The following is a 19,299-nucleotide window of genomic DNA, read 5'->3' as shown; positions in this document are numbered from 1 at the left end:
TCACAGCAATAAACGGAGAAATAACAGTGTTGCAAACGTAATTCAGTTCAGTTATAAACCAACTCTACAGAAGAAGTATTTTTGCGTTCTCATCTTAAAATGTATGACAATCATGGGTGCAATTTACTAAGAATGAATAATCTAGACATAATGTTGCTTAATTGTATTTTTACTAAATTGCTTATATAAAGAAAAGGATAAAAAAATTGTACTGAACGCAATTTTTATTTCACAGTTTCTATCTTGAAGCTCTCGAGCTGGATCAGTTCAACTTCTGGTGATGACAAAGATGTTTTCTATGAATCAATCGAATCGGCTCACCAAGCTGATCTGGGGTGCATTTCCCAAAACCATAGTTGCTAACAATGGGAAATTGCATTGAAAAAGTTGCCTTTTTCAAACATAACTGACTCAAAATAAGTCGAATGAACGATTCACTGACTCACTGAGCCAATAAATGGCTGCCAAATATGCTTATGATCTTATTGTGTGAGTATTAATACAAGTAGAGTCATCAAATTCAACAGTAAAAAAAAAAAAAAAAGAGTTGGCTTGTCCAGACTCATCCACTGATGGAAAGCATCACTACGAATCAAAAGTCTGACGTCTACAGAGCATATCAAGTCCTTTACCTGTCAAGAAGGTTTTATCTCTGCAACCAGATGTATTTGTTCTTCAACTTTCCTCATGTGGAGGTTGTGGCAAAAAGCATTGCAGAGACAAATTTGATGTGCTGTCAATTCAAAGAAATCAGAATTGAGGAGCTTGACAGCAATTCTGGTCGTGTTGTGATCACCTTCATTCTTGCATCACTCCCTCTTTTATTTCAAACACTCAGAGGAAGCAGCGCTCACAAGCTCCCTTTTTCTCAACACAAGTATTTATTTCCCAGCGCGATCGATCAGACCAAGAATATCTCCGCTTTTCCTTTGCTGTTCAATTCATTTAAACACTATAAATAATTTTCCTGGCAGTGTGGCCAACATTTTACAAAACCCTTTTCAAGGTCTGCATTGTAAATGGTTAATGGCTGTAAATGTTAATTTTTTTTATTTTTTATAATAAACCCTTTCTTATAGTTAGTTTTGGGGGTTTGGTTCATGCCAGAGTTTGCAGAGTCAGAGTACAAGAGCTGCATCATAAACTGAAGTCCTGATTTGAAATACAGCAGACATTATTACGACATTATTACTACTCCAGAATAAATTTTTCAAATGATCAAGCGGCACTTTCAAGGGTTCAGTTAAATTGGATTGAATTATTCATCAAGTGTAACCCAGTAATGATTTGCTCTCATTTATTTATTTATTTATTATATGTGATTTTATATATAAAAAAAAAAACTAAATGTAACATTAAGTAATAACACAAGTTGTTGTTTTTGTTTTGGGGTTTGTACACACTGTATTTCAACACGTGTCTTATCCATTAGACGTGGATTTTATAGCCTAAAATTGTCAACATTAAATTTACTTTTTAGAAATAAAAAACCATGTACTGGTACTGATGGATTTTGCATAATAAGACCAGGAGGATGTATTTAAATAGTCTTAAATAGTTAAAATAACTTTGAACTCACCAATAGCACTGTTAAAAAAATGATATGATGAATAATTCAAGCCAAAATACGATTTTCCAGTATTTTAACTCATCATATGTTATGATTTAAAATATTAGTTTAATATAACGTTGATATACCATATAAAGTGATATATAAGCTCTGAAATTGGCTGTGTGCTGCTAGCTGAGAATTCACACAGATTACACAGATTAATACAAATTAATATATTATTTTATTATTATAATATATTAGTAACTTTAATACTTCAATGTTGTATTTTTTTAAGTTTGCTTTTGATCTAATATTTGTATTTTATTTCAGTTTTATTTTATTAACGAAAACATTAAGAGTCCTAGCTTTAGTTACTGATAACAACACTTAATGGTAGTAAATGACCAGACCAGACTTTTTATACTAGTTTTCTGCTAGTTAATCTGTTTAATTCCATGCTGAAATATGTACAGAGCTGACAGCACCAGACTTTTATTGGTAGCACAAACAAAGATTTATCACCTGCTTTTCTCCTTCTCGAAGTGAAGGTCAAACGCTGGAGGTCCATCTGTGAGGCCGCCAGGATTCATGGATAAAAGTCTGATCACAGAGGGAGAGAAACACACAGTAAGAGAGAAAACGAGATCCTTCTATCGCTGTCTGCAAAACAACATGAGCACTCACACGTTCACACACTCGGACTTACGCTGAAGGAGTCGTGAATGGACCATCTGACCTCTGCTGACTCAATGACTCACAGGCGGTCCTCGTGAACTCCACCGCACGCCGAAACACACTCAGCACCATCTGTTAGCAGCTACACAAACCACTGACTGCAGAGGAGTCTGTCACAACAATGCATTTATAACGGGTATATTTCATAATATCATACATGTAATTTTTCATTTTTGTTGTCAGTTTAAATGTGTCTCAGAGTATCCATACCATCTGCCTTTACATAAACACACTGGTGATCCCATGATTAATTGTTATGGCACGCATATTAATATCATAAATACTTCAAATACCAAAGATAATTTGGTAAATAGCAGAGTTCACTTAATAAAAACAAAACAAAAATAACAATATTTTTTTTTTATTTACGTGTTTGACAGGATCTGATGGCCTGGTTCCAGCTGCAAGAAGAAACACTGCTGCAGGAATACTTTCAAATACAATGACATTAAACATCTTGTTTATCACATATCCAGTTATAATGGTATACAATATATTTTGCTCATGTATAATATACAATACACAATGCTTATAGATTCTTTTTGGCTGTTTTATTAACTTTGCAATGCATTCTGCATCCATTGCAATCCCAGAATATACTGCAGTACAAAAAACCCTTCCGAGATAAAACGGGATATATGTTAATTCCATTACTACTTATAAAGCAAAAATTATTATTCCTTAAAATGTGTGATGCATTTTTATTGTATCAAATAAATAGCTCAGCAACGTGGAATGGCCAAATGTTTTATGGACATAATTAAATAAATAAATATAAAAAAGGATGGCTTAAGACAGTTTTAAAGCAACCAGTAACTTTATTGAATAATTTTTCAGTAACACAGAATAACAAAGCAATTCACAAATAAATCATTTCTGAAAAACTTGCAGAAATTAATGACCGTTTTCAAGCATATTGAAGCCAATAAACATGATGCATTACATTTTACCGACATTTCTTCCTAAAATCACAGAGGTTATCTAAAGAAACAAATTCTTTTACATTTTCCTTCATTTTTAATGACATTTAATCTTCACAATCCCGATAAAATCAAGTGCCACCTTACATGAATGATATTCTTACAGAATATCCTTCTTTTGACTCAGAAATATGCCAGATTGTGAATTCAGATTGTTATTTTCTAAAAGACCACTAAACAGGTTTAAACAGATAATGCATAATACTGTGTTTAGTCTGTCTTAAAGAAGGGATGGGGATTCAGAGAGCTGCGTCACTGTTGCAGGGCAGGAAGGATCTTCCCCTCACACAGACCGAATCCCACTCTGTAACCCCTGCCCTCACAATAACCTGCACAGAACCACACAACAGAGATCACCTTTCCATCAACTGACATCTCTCCAACACTAAACATGCACACACTGACTCTAAAAGCCCACCTGTGAGCGTGACCTCATCCCCGTCCTTCAGGAAGGTCCTCGTCTCTCCATCGCCGAGGTCAATAGTCTTGGATCCTCGCCATGAGAGCTCCAGCATAGAGCCGAAACTCTCTGGATCCTTCATGCACACAAACACAGAAGCAGTACATATATAATACAGCTCAATGCAGAATGATGTCTCATGCACACACACAGAGACACACGCACCGGTCCGCTGATGGTGCCTGATGCCAGCAGATCTCCTGGTCTGGTGTTGCATCCATTGACTGTGTGGTGTGCCAGCTGCTGTTTCATGGACCAGTACATGTACTGAGAAGACACACAACACATTACAAGCACATGCTGTCTGTTACTAAACAAGAAAACAGCTTTCTCTGCATGTGACGATACAGAAAGCGTGGAAACGGAATGGGTTTCTCCCTCAACCGAATAACACAAGGAGCCCAACACAGAAGGCATTGAGAATGAATAGCTTTGTTTATTTGCTCTGCACAGTCTGTGTTGTTTAAGTGCCTGATTCACTAATGGAATTATGCAAATCAGGTAATCGTGTGAAGTTGCAAATCTAAACTTGCAACGGGCAAATTTCGATGATGCAAACAGACCACATAGACACAGCAAGAGTGTGTATTTATGCACAGAAAATAATCTTTATTGGGTTCAAAGTGTAGGGGTTTTATTTGGCCCAAATGATCAGTAGTACTTAGTTGTTTCTTGTCCCAGTAAGACCTAACGCTTGCACTATGTTGGCCAGCCATTCTGCATATTTGTGTAGAGTATGTTTACCTTTGCCTTATGCAATTCCTTCATGCAATCTTTGTTTTTCTTTATCTTTCCTGCTCTGTATCTGGTTCATAACCGGGGCTTTTTCAGGGAAACTCATGTATAATCAAATGGGTACAGTAAGAGTTGTCAGTATGAGTTACTTCTGGAACAGCAATGTGCCGATGCAAAACAAATGCAAAACGATCTCTTACCTTAAAATTGGACTTGCAAATGGTGGCCGCCTCTCGCATCCCCTCACCTGGACAGATGAGAAACAAACGAGAAGAAAACAAGACTGAGCACTGTAACATGCAGCATACGCACAGTGAAAGATGTTGGTACAGATACTGACACACACCTTTCACAGCGACAGAGAGGTGGATGTTGAATGTGTACGGGTCATCGTGACGCAAGTAAGGAAGAGGCACGGGGTCCTGAAAAATAATTTAAAGAAAACGGAGCACACTTCTCAGCCAGAACCTGAAAAATGAAGTATACTCAGGCAGTACATATGGAGGCAGAAAGGCACATCTGAACTCAATATTTGCATCAGGAAGTCAAGGATTGTCTGGTTCACATAGTCCAGACAGCTGCTGGTACGGCATAGTTATGCATGTAGTAAAGCCATTTAAATGTTGATGTGCAATCAGAATAGATAATAAAGATAACAGTTTTATCTCTTCAGAAGTTTTATTTTGAGGACCCTTAATTGTATTTATATTATATATATATATATATATATATATATATATATATATATATATATATATATATATATATCTTTATTTTTTGCTGGGTTATTATTGTTTACTACAACTAAGAAAAGAAACAAAAAACATTCTCTTTACTTAAAATAAAATACAATATTAAAACATTTTATTTCAGATAGCTGCCAAGACAACATATCATGTTCTCATTTATTTCTCAGTTTTTCTAATTTTCAAGCTAAAGTATTCAATACCTAAAACTAGTAAATAAAAAAATAGGAAATACTACAACAAAATTGTTAAAAATAAAATTTTAACGTGAAATAAAATTAGTGAGAAAATAAAATATATAAATGAAATCTAATTAAGAATAAATTATTTGTGTTGCTGATTGATGGAAATGAGTTGAAATGCATAAATTAAATTATGTCATGATTCTGCCCTCGTGTCATTGATTTTTCCTAGTCTTGAGGCAGGATCATGACAGACCCGTGTTTTGTGTACAAGCGCATGGCCTTGTCTTTGGGCCATGTGCTTGTGTTGTCTCGTTCCCTTGCCCCGCCCCCCTTGTTAACCTAGTCGTGTCTTGATTGTCCTATCTGTAACACCTGTCGTGTCTTGATTAGTACCCCTATTTAGATCTCCTAGTGTGCTCTGTCTTGCGTCGGTTCATTGTCATTGTGATTGTACCTCAACTGTGTCCTACATCGTGATTGTGTGTGAGATTGTGCTGTACCCGCTGAAGTCCTTGTATTACCGTGAGTGTTTATAGTTAGTATTTAGAGTCCTTGTTTATCTTGTCAGTCCAGTCCCGTTTTAGTTATTTAGTCTTTACCTTGCTCCGTGTTTTCCCCCTCGTGGGTTTTGTTTTCCCCTTTTTGTAATAAACCCTTTGTTTGAGAATCCCTGTCTGCACCTGAGTTCCTCCCTTACCAATACCTGACAAATTAAACTATGGTTATTTGATTTAACTAAAATTAAAACCATTTAAAAACATTTTCATTACTTGAATTTTAAAAACATTACTTAAAATACAAATATAAAAAATAAAACTTAAAATACAAAAAACTATTTATTTCAGCTTGTTCCCAAGGCAATATTTAAAATAAATAAAAACTAAAACTGAAATAAAAGTAATACAAATTGCATAGATATATAAAAATGAAACAAAATGAAAAAAAAAAAAAAAACATTTAAAAACTCGTTTAAAATATTCAATATATTATGCATTATTATATTATTTTTAATACCTATGATTTTTTTTTTTTTTTGCCCGTGCACAGTAAGTATTACAGTCAATAAATATTAACAAAAATCTAAGAACTCATGTTGAACTCCTGAAAAAAAAAAAAAAAAAAAAAACATTAGCATTAAAGCATCAGAAAGAACAGACCTGTGACCCATCAATTGTGAATTACTGATCCAAGAAATTGATGTTCAAAAAGAGAATATAGATGTGTTTTTGTCTCACTCGCTCACAGAGACTGGGTATTGTAGAGAAAGAGGAAAGCAGTTACTCAAAGAAAGTCTTTAGCACGTCTCATTTCCCGCTTATATGCAAAGTCTGCACTCTGCTGCCTGTGATGATTATGAAGTGTCCGTTCCACAGAGCTGTAACAGGACTGTAAAGTTGAATAAATTCAAACTATCACCATCATTGTTAAAGATAATGAGTCCGCAATGGCCACTCCTGGTGCTAATTGGATACTCCGTCCAAAGCATATGCAGGCAATGATTTAAAGGCACCAAAGAACTTCTACCAAAGGTAGGCATGATTATGGCTTAAAAAATAAATATTATATGGATAAATATTCATCTTGTGCATTTAAAAAGAAAGGGCTCTCAAATAGTTTTTTTTTTCATAATTTACCATAACCTGTCCCTGTGAAATGTTAGAATACAATCTTAAATTAAGTTAAAATCCCACCAAATGCAGAGTGCAAATGGTCAAAACCTGAAAAATAAGGTCTTTTAAGACATAACATATAGCGACTGGAAGGCATTACATATAGTATGATCTTAAAATAAAAAGGAAACTATAAAATATCCAATATAGACTGTTACTGATCAACAGGTGAAAGCAGATGCCTATGTATTGTGCAAGCAGCTATATTCAACCCATTAGGAATGCAGTAATAGATGACTGTGTACATTTATATTGTCATCCCATTCCCAAAATATTCACACTATTACACTACGAAATCAACCCAATTTACCTGGACCGGATTGGGCTCGACAAAGGGCATCAGTGCCTCCATGGGAACGACCCAGGGCGAGATAGTGGTCCCAAAATTCTTGCCCAGGAACGGACCTAATGGTACATATTCCCAAGCCTGGATATCCCGAGCTGCAACATACAAGAGAAAAACACACTATAACCTATACGGATCATGCACTGGCATTGTGGCAGTGAGTTTTGCGGGGGCTACAAACTTTCTTTAAAACATTTACCCAGCTGAACACAGTGTAAATGCACGAGTCCTGAACAATTAGATGCATTTAAACTCTCTTTAAACTTTATCTCTTCTGCTGCTTGCCTGAATCTGGGCAAGGATGGATCATTACCTGTGCTATTTCCTCTTCGTTGCCTAAATTCAATCAGTTTCTTCAAATTAGTTATTCACTGCACACATCACCACTCATGCACAAACAGGCTGTGTTCCAAATCCTAGTGACCCGCCTTAAGATGGAACGTTCCATTAAAGACACAACATTCTAAAACTCCAATGAGCATAAACATACATAATACACATGGATTCTGACCACATTTCAAATTAAAAACTAGTTTTATTGATGTATTCTGGTAATTAATTAATCTTTTTATATAAATATATAATGATATAATATATACTACTTCTCTCACTTTGTCTGTCACACTTGCAATGCTGCCGAACAGTTTGATTTAAAAAAAAAAGGGTATCGTTGAACATTGTGGATCAGCTTGTGTAGTTTAAGTGTTCATATGATCCCTCAAAATGCTAACTATGAAGTTGCCTTATCTTAGAGATAAACTGTACAATTTGATTCATTTAAGGAATAATTTGCTGCAGTGTAAAATCTCACACTTAACCATAATAAACCTTAGAGTGCAATATAATGAGATTTTCCAAAACAAAATTTGCTTGCAAAATAAGCCCAATAAAGCTTTTGTCCAGACAAATAAATTCAGTCACATTCTGCGAGATTATTGAATTTGAAGCTGGAAGTTTTCTTGAAGTCTGCAGCCTCACAGCATTGATATTCTTTATCCGTCTCATTTCCCTATTTATTAATTGCGTCTCAAATTCATTAATTTATCAAGAAATATCATCTAGACTGATGCATCAGATATTTTTTCGTAACTTTATGCAGAAAAGATGCCAGAGAGAAGTCACTACACACCATCAAGACGTCATCGCTCTGCATGAACTGTTCCAAACAGCACAAGATATAACACACAGATATCTACCCTCTGCATAATTGTGACAGACTCTCGCTAGAAGACATGCAGCATTTCTGAGGAACGTGTTTCAAATGAGAACTGGGACTCGCTTCTGGTGAGGACCTAAGGAGCTTTGGAGGAGAAAAGTATGTGAAAAATAATGGCAAAAATAAAATACAGAGTACAAAAGTAAATAAACTAGGACTACAACTAATGATTATTTTGATAATCAATTAGTTTGCAGATTATTTTTCAGACTAATTCCTATTTAGTTACTGTAATTTCCTTATTCTGTAAATGTAAGAAACGTCGTACATTGTGTGCAACTATGCTAATGTATTAGCTTGAAGTTTCAAATAAAGCACTCATGTTTCGGGCAGCTTGGATCACGCATCTTTCCCGTAGCAGCTTAATCTGTTTCATCCACTTTTTTAAGATGCATTTCCACCAGAGTTATGCATTAATCATTGTTGTAATTTTACGTGACTGGAGAAGGTTTTCTATGTGTGGTGGGTAGACTCGACTAATCGATAATGACATTCATTGTCAATTATTTTGATTATAGATTATTATCGATTTTATCAATTAGATGTTGCATCCCTAAAATAAGCAGAAAAATATTGGGCAAAATAGTATATTTTTAAACTGCAACTATAAATTTTTATATTACCAACAAAAACGCATTAGAACTTACTGATGCAATTTGCTGTGAACAAGTTTATTTGTAAATATTTGATATAATATTTCTCGCAAGTTTTGAAGCAGAGCAGAGCAATACAATAATGCATATATAAAATAATGCACATGCATTTAGGTTAAAAAGCAAACAAAAGTATACAAACATGAGTGAAAAATCCTTAAAGGGGGGGTGAAATGCTCGTTTTCACTCAATATCCTGTTAATCTTGAGTACCTATAGAGTAGTACTGCATCCTTCATAACTCCAAAAAGTCTTTATTTTTATTATATTTATAAGAGAAAGATAGTCTGTACCGATTTTTCCCGTAAAAACACGACCGGCTGGAGGCGTGACGTGTGGGCGGAGCTAAAGAATCACGAGCGCCAGTAGGCTTTTGAGTTGAGAGCATGTGGAAGCTGTGACACAGATCCAGAGGCTGAAATTTAACAAGAGCAGCAGCAGCAAAGGCGGTATGCTATGTGGTATGTACTGAAACTGTATATATTTTCTTAGCGGTTTTGGAAAATGACTAAGTTCCACTTTATGTCGTCTTTTTTTTTTTTTTTTTTAAGCTGTACATGTGGAAAGTGCAGTTTGATAACAACATCGCATGTTGTTTACTTGATGTGCTTACGCGCCGATAGCTAAGTTAACAACACAGAGATATTTGAAGCAGTTTTACTTTTTCGTTGGGACTGCATTATCCTTAAGAAATAAACAATGTGCAATCCAAAATGCAGGAAACAAACAAAAACACTTGCACAACTCCGTTGATGCTCTGTAAAAATAAACTCCATCCACTGGTCTCTGTTTTTTTTTTTTGTTTTTTTTTGGTAATCTGTGCAGGGTTGTCTTGCCCTGGCAACCAAAAACACACTTCTTTTGTGACATTTCGCGACGCTCTCGCTCTGATCAGTGAAGTCTGTTGTGCTCTCAGTGCTCTGCTATACGGGAGCGCGCGCTCTTCCGGGAGAAGTGCCTCAGGACCCATATAAGGAAATTCCGCTCCATCTAACGTCACACAGACCCATACTCGAAAAAAACTCTCCGAAACTTGTGACAAACCGGAAGGAGTATTTTTGGAACAGAAATACTCCTTCAAACGTACAACTTAATTTTTGAAACTTTGTCCATGTTTAGCATGGGAATCCAACTCTTTAACAGTGTAAAAAACTCAGTATGCATGAAATAGCATTTCACCCCTCCTTTAAAATTGACAATTTTGGTTTCCAAACATCTCTTGAATTTTTATGGTTTCTGACCGCTTACATTTTTTGATTGGATAGGCACAAACCATTAAAAGTATTTCTCATTTCCCAAGTCTGCTCAACGGCTCATAAAAATGCAATGTGTTTAGTGTACTCAAGAAAGAGTCATCAGAGTTTTAGGAAGAGAAAGAGGACTAATAAAATGAATTAACAGCGGTTGTTGCTCAGAAATGCCACTCTTGCCTGACCGGGAAACAAGCCACATCTGACTCATTGTGCCAGGCTTCTCCAAACAGTTAAAGAAACCTTGCAAGACATGATTAAAATTCTCTCAAGTGAAACGAAGTTGTGTTATGATTCATAAATTTAGATTTACAATAATATTTCACTGTGTTTGTTTGGACATGACAAGACAAATGAAAAGCAATGTTGCATGGTAGTGCAAAATTTGATGTAAAGTACTTGATATGGTTTAATGACATGTGAACTTCATAAAAAAGTCCTTCATTCCAGTATAAATGCATGATAATACTAAAGTGTGGAATTCAACCATTTATCTTTCACTCTCAAATTTCACACTTTTTCACACTTGTGTTGCAATACATAGCTTATATAATCTGATATAACATCTTAGATGATTTGCGAGAGTATTGTTAGTTCTCACCGCTCCAGTCGTTCATAAGCACCATGCCGAAGATGTGCTCGTGAGCCTTCTCCACTGGGATGGGCTCTCCCAGCTTGTTCCCCTTTCCCACAAAAAACGCCTGAAAGACAAATGTCACATTAAATCTGGAATATCAGTATATCTCTTTAACAGTTGCACAAATAAATTACATTAATGCATTTTGAATATTGCAAAGTCACTGTAGACTTTATTTAAGGAAGTAAAAGTGACAGTAAAAACCACAAAGATGGTTTGATGCATCTAAAAATCATAATGTTCTATTGTTTTATAATTGCATATGAATTAAAATTATTAAATGTTTAGTAACTTAACTATTAGATATTTAGTGACAATATTTTTTAACTTGACTTTTATTGATTTGATCAAATTGTTTTAATTAGTTAAGTATTTCAAACATTTAATTAAAACATTCTGAATCTCCAGCAATCCAGCATTTGCTACAATGGCTGTTTGGTTTAAAATTAAAATCAAAACTTCTCAGATATCAACTAAAATATTGAGATTTATCGCTTAGCTCTAAACAAATTATATAGAATAAACAGCAGAAGAATAACAGGCATTACTGCAAGGAGAAAGTGACAAATTGAGTGCAATTTTGGAAACATGTCCACTGAAAGTACCTTTCTTGTAAAGACACTCTCTTGAGATTACGTGCTTGTTTATAGGAACAATGGGGAAGGATTTAGATCTATGTAAGACTTTAGTTCATTACATCATCGCTGCACAGGACCGAATCAGCAACAACTCACAATAACATGCTCTGCTAATAAACTAATATCACATAACACTAACTCACCATCTCTAACTCTATATCTAGCTGCTTGCTAGGTCCAAAGATGGGCGGCTGAGCTGAAAGACAAATATAGATTTCAGATTTATAGCTGTTTTGGTGGATTTCTCAGCAGAGTTCATTACAGACTGAATCTGCATTATATTTATAGTTGCCACTTGAACACGTGTCAGATCAGTTCTCAAGAGAGGATGTAATAATGTGGGTTTGCTGACCAATTTGAGCAAATCATTTATGGATAGGAAAACATCATAAGAGCTTCATCATTTCAAGCTGCATGGAGTTTTTTCATGAAACATGGAGCCATTAATCAGCCTGTTATTGCTGTGATGTCTACGACACAAAAAGGCAAATGTATTAAAATGTGGAATATGTGCACATATTGTTTTTTGTTAATGTGCTGACTGTGCCACATGTTAATGCACAACACATTATTCACACAGAGAATACTGCAATGTGCACTTAACTGTTAAAATTTTCTTAAAAATATTTTGCAAAGAAAACAAAGCCTGTTTTAGAACCATTAATATTTTGTTTTTGTAATTGCATTAAAAAAAAAGTGTTGACAAAGAAATTCCTGAAAATGTTCTCATCCTCAGTCAATTTAAGATGTAGATGAGTTTGTTTCTTCATCAGAACAGATTTAAAGAAATGCAGCATTGCATCACTTGCTCACCAGTGGATCCTCTGCAGTGAATGGGTGCCGTCAGAATGAGAATCCACAACAGCTGGTGTGGATTACTTGTGGATTATTGTGATGTTTTAATCAGCTGTTTGGACTCTCATTCTGACGGCACCCATTCACTGCAGAGGATCCACTGGTGAGCAAATTACGCAATGCTACATTTCTCTAAATCTCTTCTGATGAAGAAACTCATCTTCATCTTTTAGGTTGAGGGTGAGTACAATTTCAGCAATTATTCATTTTTGGGTGAGCTATTCTTTTAAGCACAATCAAACATAAACAGTTTTTATAAATTCTACATCTTATACAACAAAATAATTTCTTGTGTTGACGAGTCTGTGGTTTATCCACCTGCGTCTGGCCTCATCTGTCCTCGAGGTCTTCTGATTGGTGCTCCAGAGACCACCACAGATGAAGCCCTCCCATGATACCCCACTGGCAGTCTCAGCCTACAGCACAAGATAATATGTCATTACCTTTATCACAACACATCATACCTTTCTACCAGTGCTTTAGATGGGGGGACTTTTTCATCCTTTGAGACATCCAAAAAGGAGATTTCTTTCATTATTTACTCCTCCTTTTGTTCCTCTAATCCAGACCTGCAAGACTTGCTTGGTTCTCCAGAACATAAAAGAAGACATGAAGAACAACAGCTGATAAAAAATAATGGCTTTAATGGAAAAACATTTCAATACTGTAAGATTTAGCTTTCAGTAATGATTTTACATAACACACACACACACACTGTTTTATATTTATCAACAAAAAAAGAAAAACAAATGAATATGTAAATAAATTCCACTTTAAAGTTAAAGTAAATGCACACTGATTGCCTAAATAATTTTCATTTATGCTTCCACATACTCTTATAAACAGCAAATCATTTAATTATTAATTACAGAGGAATAAAAATATGAAGCATTTATCACATTAAAAAAACATGTTCTCTATCTATTCACGATGAAGGCATTTCATTAAATGATATGCTTTCAATGGAGGTAAATATAAATCATTGCCCTTGTTTTTTAAAGTACTGTATATACATTTCCAGATATTTAAGAGGTTTTTATGCATAATCATTCAAAATTATCGTTTTCATTAGTAATTTAACATCCATTTCACTATATTAGATACTCTTCGAGCAAAGAACTGAAACACTTTGCATTTAAAAGACTCTTGAAAAATTCTCCATACGCGTTTCACAGAAGAAAAATAACAGCATGCAGGTTTGGAGCGACATGAGGGTGAGTAAATATTGACCGAATTTACGCTTCTGTGCAACCCACTTCTTTAACGTTTCACTTCAAATCCTACTCCTAGTCCACAAAAGCCCAGATCTGGCCCGTGGCTTCAAGCCCAATGTAAATCAACTATAGATTTTCCTCCAGACTAATTCTCATTCTTCTCTGAAGAAGTGACACGCGTTCGGAAAGGCTCGGTGACAGACTGACTAAGCCGGGGGGAACTTCAGGTAGGCGAGCGAGCTGCTGAAATTAAATTTCAGAAAACTTCCCTCTTCATTTCCACACGAGTCCTTGTTCTGTCTTCGGGCGAATGTCTCCCTCTCTGGGCCTTGTAAGTGAAAATGTGACAAGAAATACGGTTCTGTCTTGGAGGGAACAGTTACTGCAAAAGAGATTTTTCACAGCGAGCTGGAAAATGTGCAGGTGCATTATTTAGCCTGACAGGCGTACGCTAGGAAAGAATAAAGCTAGTGTTTATGGGAATAACTCACAGGAACTTTGCTGGGTCTTTAAAACTCAAATTGATTCGGATGAAAGAACTGAAACTGCTTCGGATGTTAGTATTTAAGAGGGTGAGGAATATTAATAGGGCGTCGCTTACCAGTTGGGCATCAAGGCATTTTCTTTTCCACGGAACATTATTCCAACATTGGTGGCATGATCTCTCGATGAGTAAAAGTCTGTGTAGTCGCCTGTTGCAGAGAAGGGAGAATAAAAGATGACTTCTGCTCAGGTTTATTGTGTGCCGGTGTCTGTCATAATTCAGTTCACCACATTAAAGAAATATCTCAACCAGAAATGAAAGTTCTGTCACCAATAACTAATCTCTTGCTTTGTGTGAGAAAATAAATGATACATTTACGACTGAAACTTCTGTTTATTGTATGTCCACTGATAACCGCCACCTCCGCCGTTCCTCTCAAATCTCAATTTTCAGTTTTGAATCGTTCATGTGACATTTGACATAAATTATGCAAAATCTGATGCAATGTTCCTAAAAGGGATTTCAGAGCCCCAGTGGAGAGTACAGATTATTTATTTTGTGTTTCGTGGAAGAAAGAAAGTAATGCAAGCTGGAATAACAGAACAACATTTACAGAAACAACTTATTTACAGAAAATGAATACACTACCATTTAAAAGTTTGGAATAATTAAAATTGTTGAATGTTTTTGAAATCCAATGTTGGATTTATTTGATCAAATATACATAATAATATTAATAAATATTATTACAATAAAAAAGTATTGTTTTCTATTTGAATATAGCAAAACTATTCATAAGAACCATCAGTTATTATTTAGCACCAATATTAACTATGAATAACTGAGCAATGAATCAGGATAGAATAATGATTTCTGAAGATCATGTGACACCGAAGACTGGAGTAATGATGCTGAAAATACAGCTTTGATCACAGGAATAAATTTAAAAAAAATATATTTTAAATTGTAATATTTCACTATATTACTGGTCTTTTTTTTATCAAATAAATGCAGCCTTGGTGAGCATAAGAGACCTTTCAAAAATGGAAGAAAAAAAAAATATATTAATATTATTCCAAACTATTCCAAACTTCTTATTGGTAAATGAACATTTTTGGATGAGCATTTTTGATGAGCATTTTTGAACTATCCCTGTAACTCCTTTATCAAGCCAATATGAAAACCATCTTTGACAAGGTCTTCCAACTTTCCCACATCCAGAAACTTGTTAAAAAAAAGAAACATTCATTCGAGAATCACTAGATTTTAACTTGATTTTAGGGCCTCATCTTGGCCATGCACCTGCAGCTATCTGTCATTATTTACTAAGCGTGCTCATATAATGCAATTATATGCACAATCAATGCAAGACAGACCAATCAAGAATTGAGTGTTTAATTAATATGATAACATCATTATCGGATACATTTTGAATCTGATCAGCATTCTGTTAATCTAAATCAATAGTAGAGTATCATACTTTAATCTTACATTTCTTACAAGAGTATTAAGTATTAAAAACTATAAAGTTAAAAAAAATAATAATAACATATATTCTATAAATAATAACAAATGCTAAATGAACTGCATAAGTTAGAAGGGTAATTCAACACTGACAAGAATTTAATAAAACGTGAAAAGTTTTTAATAATTATAATTTTTAAACTTCTTTTTTAATTTCTTTTTAAAATCTATGCTATCCTAAAAAGGGCTGTAATGAATAAACCTAGGAAAACATCCCATAATGCACACAAACAGTAGGCTGTAATCTTTGATGGCATGAGAGAGGGTTTGTGAATGCTCTGACAGCTAGTGAACAGTGCACTCTAGTGATCATTATGTGACAAAACCATGACTTTCCTCTACATGAAAGTGTTGATGCATGTATTATTCATCAGTGCATGTTCTTCCAGAGAAACAAATTGTCTTTATAATCTTTCATCAAAATGTAATAACCTGCTCCTCCTCAGCTTTGCTTTTCAGCAGTCATCAGAAATCCCTCTTATATTTCAGCTCTTCAGCATGTAACACCAATTCTCCCAATCCAATCTTTATGGATAAAACTAAGTCCCACCATACATTTTTTATTCTGAAATATCTCAATCATGGAATTAAACCTGTTGCAAAAGGTATTTCATGCTGACTTTAAATCTATACTGAAGAAAAGAGTTTCACTGTGGCACTCACCGATCTCAGCTGGGAGATGCATCACTGCAGAACTCTGCTGAACAAAGGCCCTGGAAATCACACACACACACACACACACACACACAGAAGAACTTTTCTTCAGCTTCCAGATTTAAATCATTAAGTAAATTAATTTTAAATAAATTAAATAATAATAATTACAACTTTTCTTCAGCTTCCTGCTTTAAAAAAAATAAAAGCAATACATTTATATTAAGCAAAAAAACAATAAATAAATAATAATGATAAATAAAAAATAATAAATGCATACATTTTAAAATGTTGCATTATGTGTACCGTTACACATACAGGCAGTATACAGTGCATACTTAATAATATACAGTAAGACGTACAGTAACGAACTGAAATATCCATGTAGTGGGAGGGACATTTACCGGCTTCTTAAACTGGCGTCATCACGTAGCGTGGACTCGTTCGCAGATAGAAACATCTGGAGGCACTTTCTCGCCTCTCTCCAAGCATCACAACCCAGAGCCATTAAAGCATTGAGAGTGGGCTTTGATGAAGAAGAAAAAAACATAAGGATGCAGAAGACTCCATCATACTTCAAATTAACCTACACTGATGAAGCTCACCTGTTCAAAAACATCCTGATGGGGTCCAAGAGCCGGTCCATTGAAAAGATGCTTGATAACACTGAGGTCCAAAATCAGGTCTCCAATAGCAACGCCGATTCTGTGCCTGGGCTGTTTTATCCAAATATGTGGTTTAAGTTAGAAATGACTTTCTTTTTTTCTTTTTTTTACTTTTGCATGGATTTTTAGAATGTATTTGCTTTTATGACACAATGTTCTCCAGCATGATTATAGATGTTCCAAAAGACTTTACAAGCTCAACGTCACAAATACACACACACACACACACACACACACAAATATATATATATATATATAGTACCTTTTAATGTACATTATATTTTTGCATTATTGTAAAAGCCAATAAAGCTTTGTTGACAGTGAAGGTTTACTTTAGATTTCCAGTGTGCATTCTGACCTTTGAAACTTTGTGTCAACACAGAAATGTGATGGTAAAAATAATATTCTAGGTACAATCATTTACTCTTTTATAAAGTTAAAACACGCTCTCGTTGCATAACAAGACTTTGGTAATTCAGTTGGACCAAACATTCTATCAGTCCCAGGACTAAATAAAGCGTGCACTCACATTATCCGAGGTGGAAAAAACTCCGTAAGGCAAGTTGTGATAAGAAAAGTCACTTTTCTCCTGCACTTTTACGAAAGACATTTTGAAGTTGCAGTCGTACTCTGAAACAATCCTCAGAGTAAAGAACAGCGCGAGCAACCTCTTCCAGATGTTCACTGGAGACATATGAAAGTTACCGCCTCACGTGTCGAAGCGGCCAGCCAATCAGAGACGCGCGCTTCTATCCTCCCTACATCAAGTACACTTCGTTTATTCGACGTGACTCAGCAGAAAAGTAGCAACCGCGGAACAGCACTTATAGGGTATGGTTCCCATTATTTAAACTCATTCCTAATGTTCTAGGAACTGAATAAACATAGGCTATATATTCCATGTTGGTGTTTTATCTTTCAAATGGATGTTATAAGTTGCAGTGAGTAAATACAGCTGGATAAAAAAAACTGCAAAGCAACAAAATGTGATTATTTTAAAGGGGCAGGTTGATTATTTTCTATACCCACTGTAAGTAAGGGTTAAGCAAAAGTCATACAAATGCATGCATTGTGTAAAAGATCATTGACAGCACTCAAAAGGCAAGTATTGTATCATAATATGAATGAATTAAGGTATAATTGTCAGAAACCAAACATTTTTAAAAACATAACTTTTCCCTTCATGACAATTATATTAGGCCTTGCTGCTGTTCGTTATTTCTTTAATACACATGTTTATAAATAAAAGAGAGTTGAATCTGCAAGTCCTGTAACATTTTACAATCATTAATTATTTGCAGTGACTAACTTACTCACAATATCAGATTAAAAACAAAAAATGTATAAACTTCAAATACTTCCCTAAAGATATAAACTGTAGTTTTAACAGCTGGTATACGCTTTTCTATCTAGTAGACAGCGAATAAATAATTGTTACATAATGTTAGCTTTTGCTACGAGACCACCTTCAACAATTTTTTGCATTTTTTCAAAAAATGGTTTTGCTTAGGTGAAGTTGGGTAACAGATGACAAAAAGCCGCAGCTGTTTCTCTGATTTGACTGATAACTTACAAATTGTAATCGGTTCCTGATTGAGACAAAAAATTAGTTAGTAACGTAATCTATTCCATTGCACAATTTAGGACTATTACTTTAAATTACTTTTGACCTAACTCATTTATCACATTGAAGTGCTTTAAATGTTACATTACATAAAGATTTGCCAAAAAGGGGTTTGTAAAGGAACGGCAGGGTTTGTGAGTTTAATGAAAAGCTAGTAATTAATTAAATCATAAAAATGTAGAATTAAAATATAAAATCTTAAAATAATATCAATAAAAATAAAGCACTTACTAAACAGTATTTATTCATTCATGCCATTAATCAACATCAGAGAACCGAGAACATGCAGATACTTAATTTTAAAATATTTATTTTATGATATTTATTTAATCTCAGTGGCCATTAAAAACAGGACAAAAAGATCACAGTGCACAATGTCTTTTATATGTTTTATTTATAAAAATATATTGCCTATTTAATAATTTAAAATAAAATGTGTCATGACCAAATTTATAAAAAATTGCTTTTTTAAATTTT

At 34.6% G+C, this 19,299-nt stretch overlaps 2 protein-coding genes across 2 annotated transcripts in view; one reads left to right on the top strand and one right to left on the bottom strand.

The window, feature by feature from the left end:
* Positions 1-3,395: 3,395 nt before the first annotated feature.
* Positions 3,396-17,915, bottom strand: LOC113052006 (fumarylacetoacetase-like). The gene is made up of 14 exons (XM_026216244.1): positions 17,728-17,915; positions 17,139-17,249; positions 16,938-17,059; positions 16,543-16,592; positions 14,473-14,563; positions 12,976-13,073; positions 11,946-11,998; positions 11,129-11,228; positions 7,374-7,504; positions 4,809-4,884; positions 4,663-4,709; positions 3,893-3,994; positions 3,686-3,803; positions 3,396-3,596 (listed from the first exon to the last, which is right to left on the bottom strand). The coding sequence occupies exons 1-14, from the start codon at positions 17,890-17,892 to the stop codon at positions 3,520-3,522; spliced, it is 1,341 nt and encodes a 446-aa protein (XP_026072029.1). The 5' UTR covers positions 17,893-17,915; the 3' UTR covers positions 3,396-3,519.
* A 25-nt stretch (positions 17,916-17,940) lies between these two features.
* LOC113052007 (5-formyltetrahydrofolate cyclo-ligase-like) overlaps positions 17,941-19,299 on the top strand; it is an 11,774-nt gene continuing 10,415 nt past the window's right edge. Inside the window, exon 1 of the mRNA XM_026216246.1 lies at positions 17,941-18,029. The gene's annotated coding sequence lies outside the window, so the exon portion shown is untranslated. The remainder of the gene's footprint in view (positions 18,030-19,299) is intronic.

This window comes from Carassius auratus, chromosome 32 (assembly GCF_003368295.1).
Source record: "Carassius auratus strain Wakin chromosome 32, ASM336829v1, whole genome shotgun sequence".
Lineage (NCBI taxonomy): Eukaryota > Metazoa > Chordata > Actinopteri > Cypriniformes > Cyprinidae > Carassius > Carassius auratus.
This window is presented reverse-complemented; position numbering and strand designations above follow the sequence as displayed.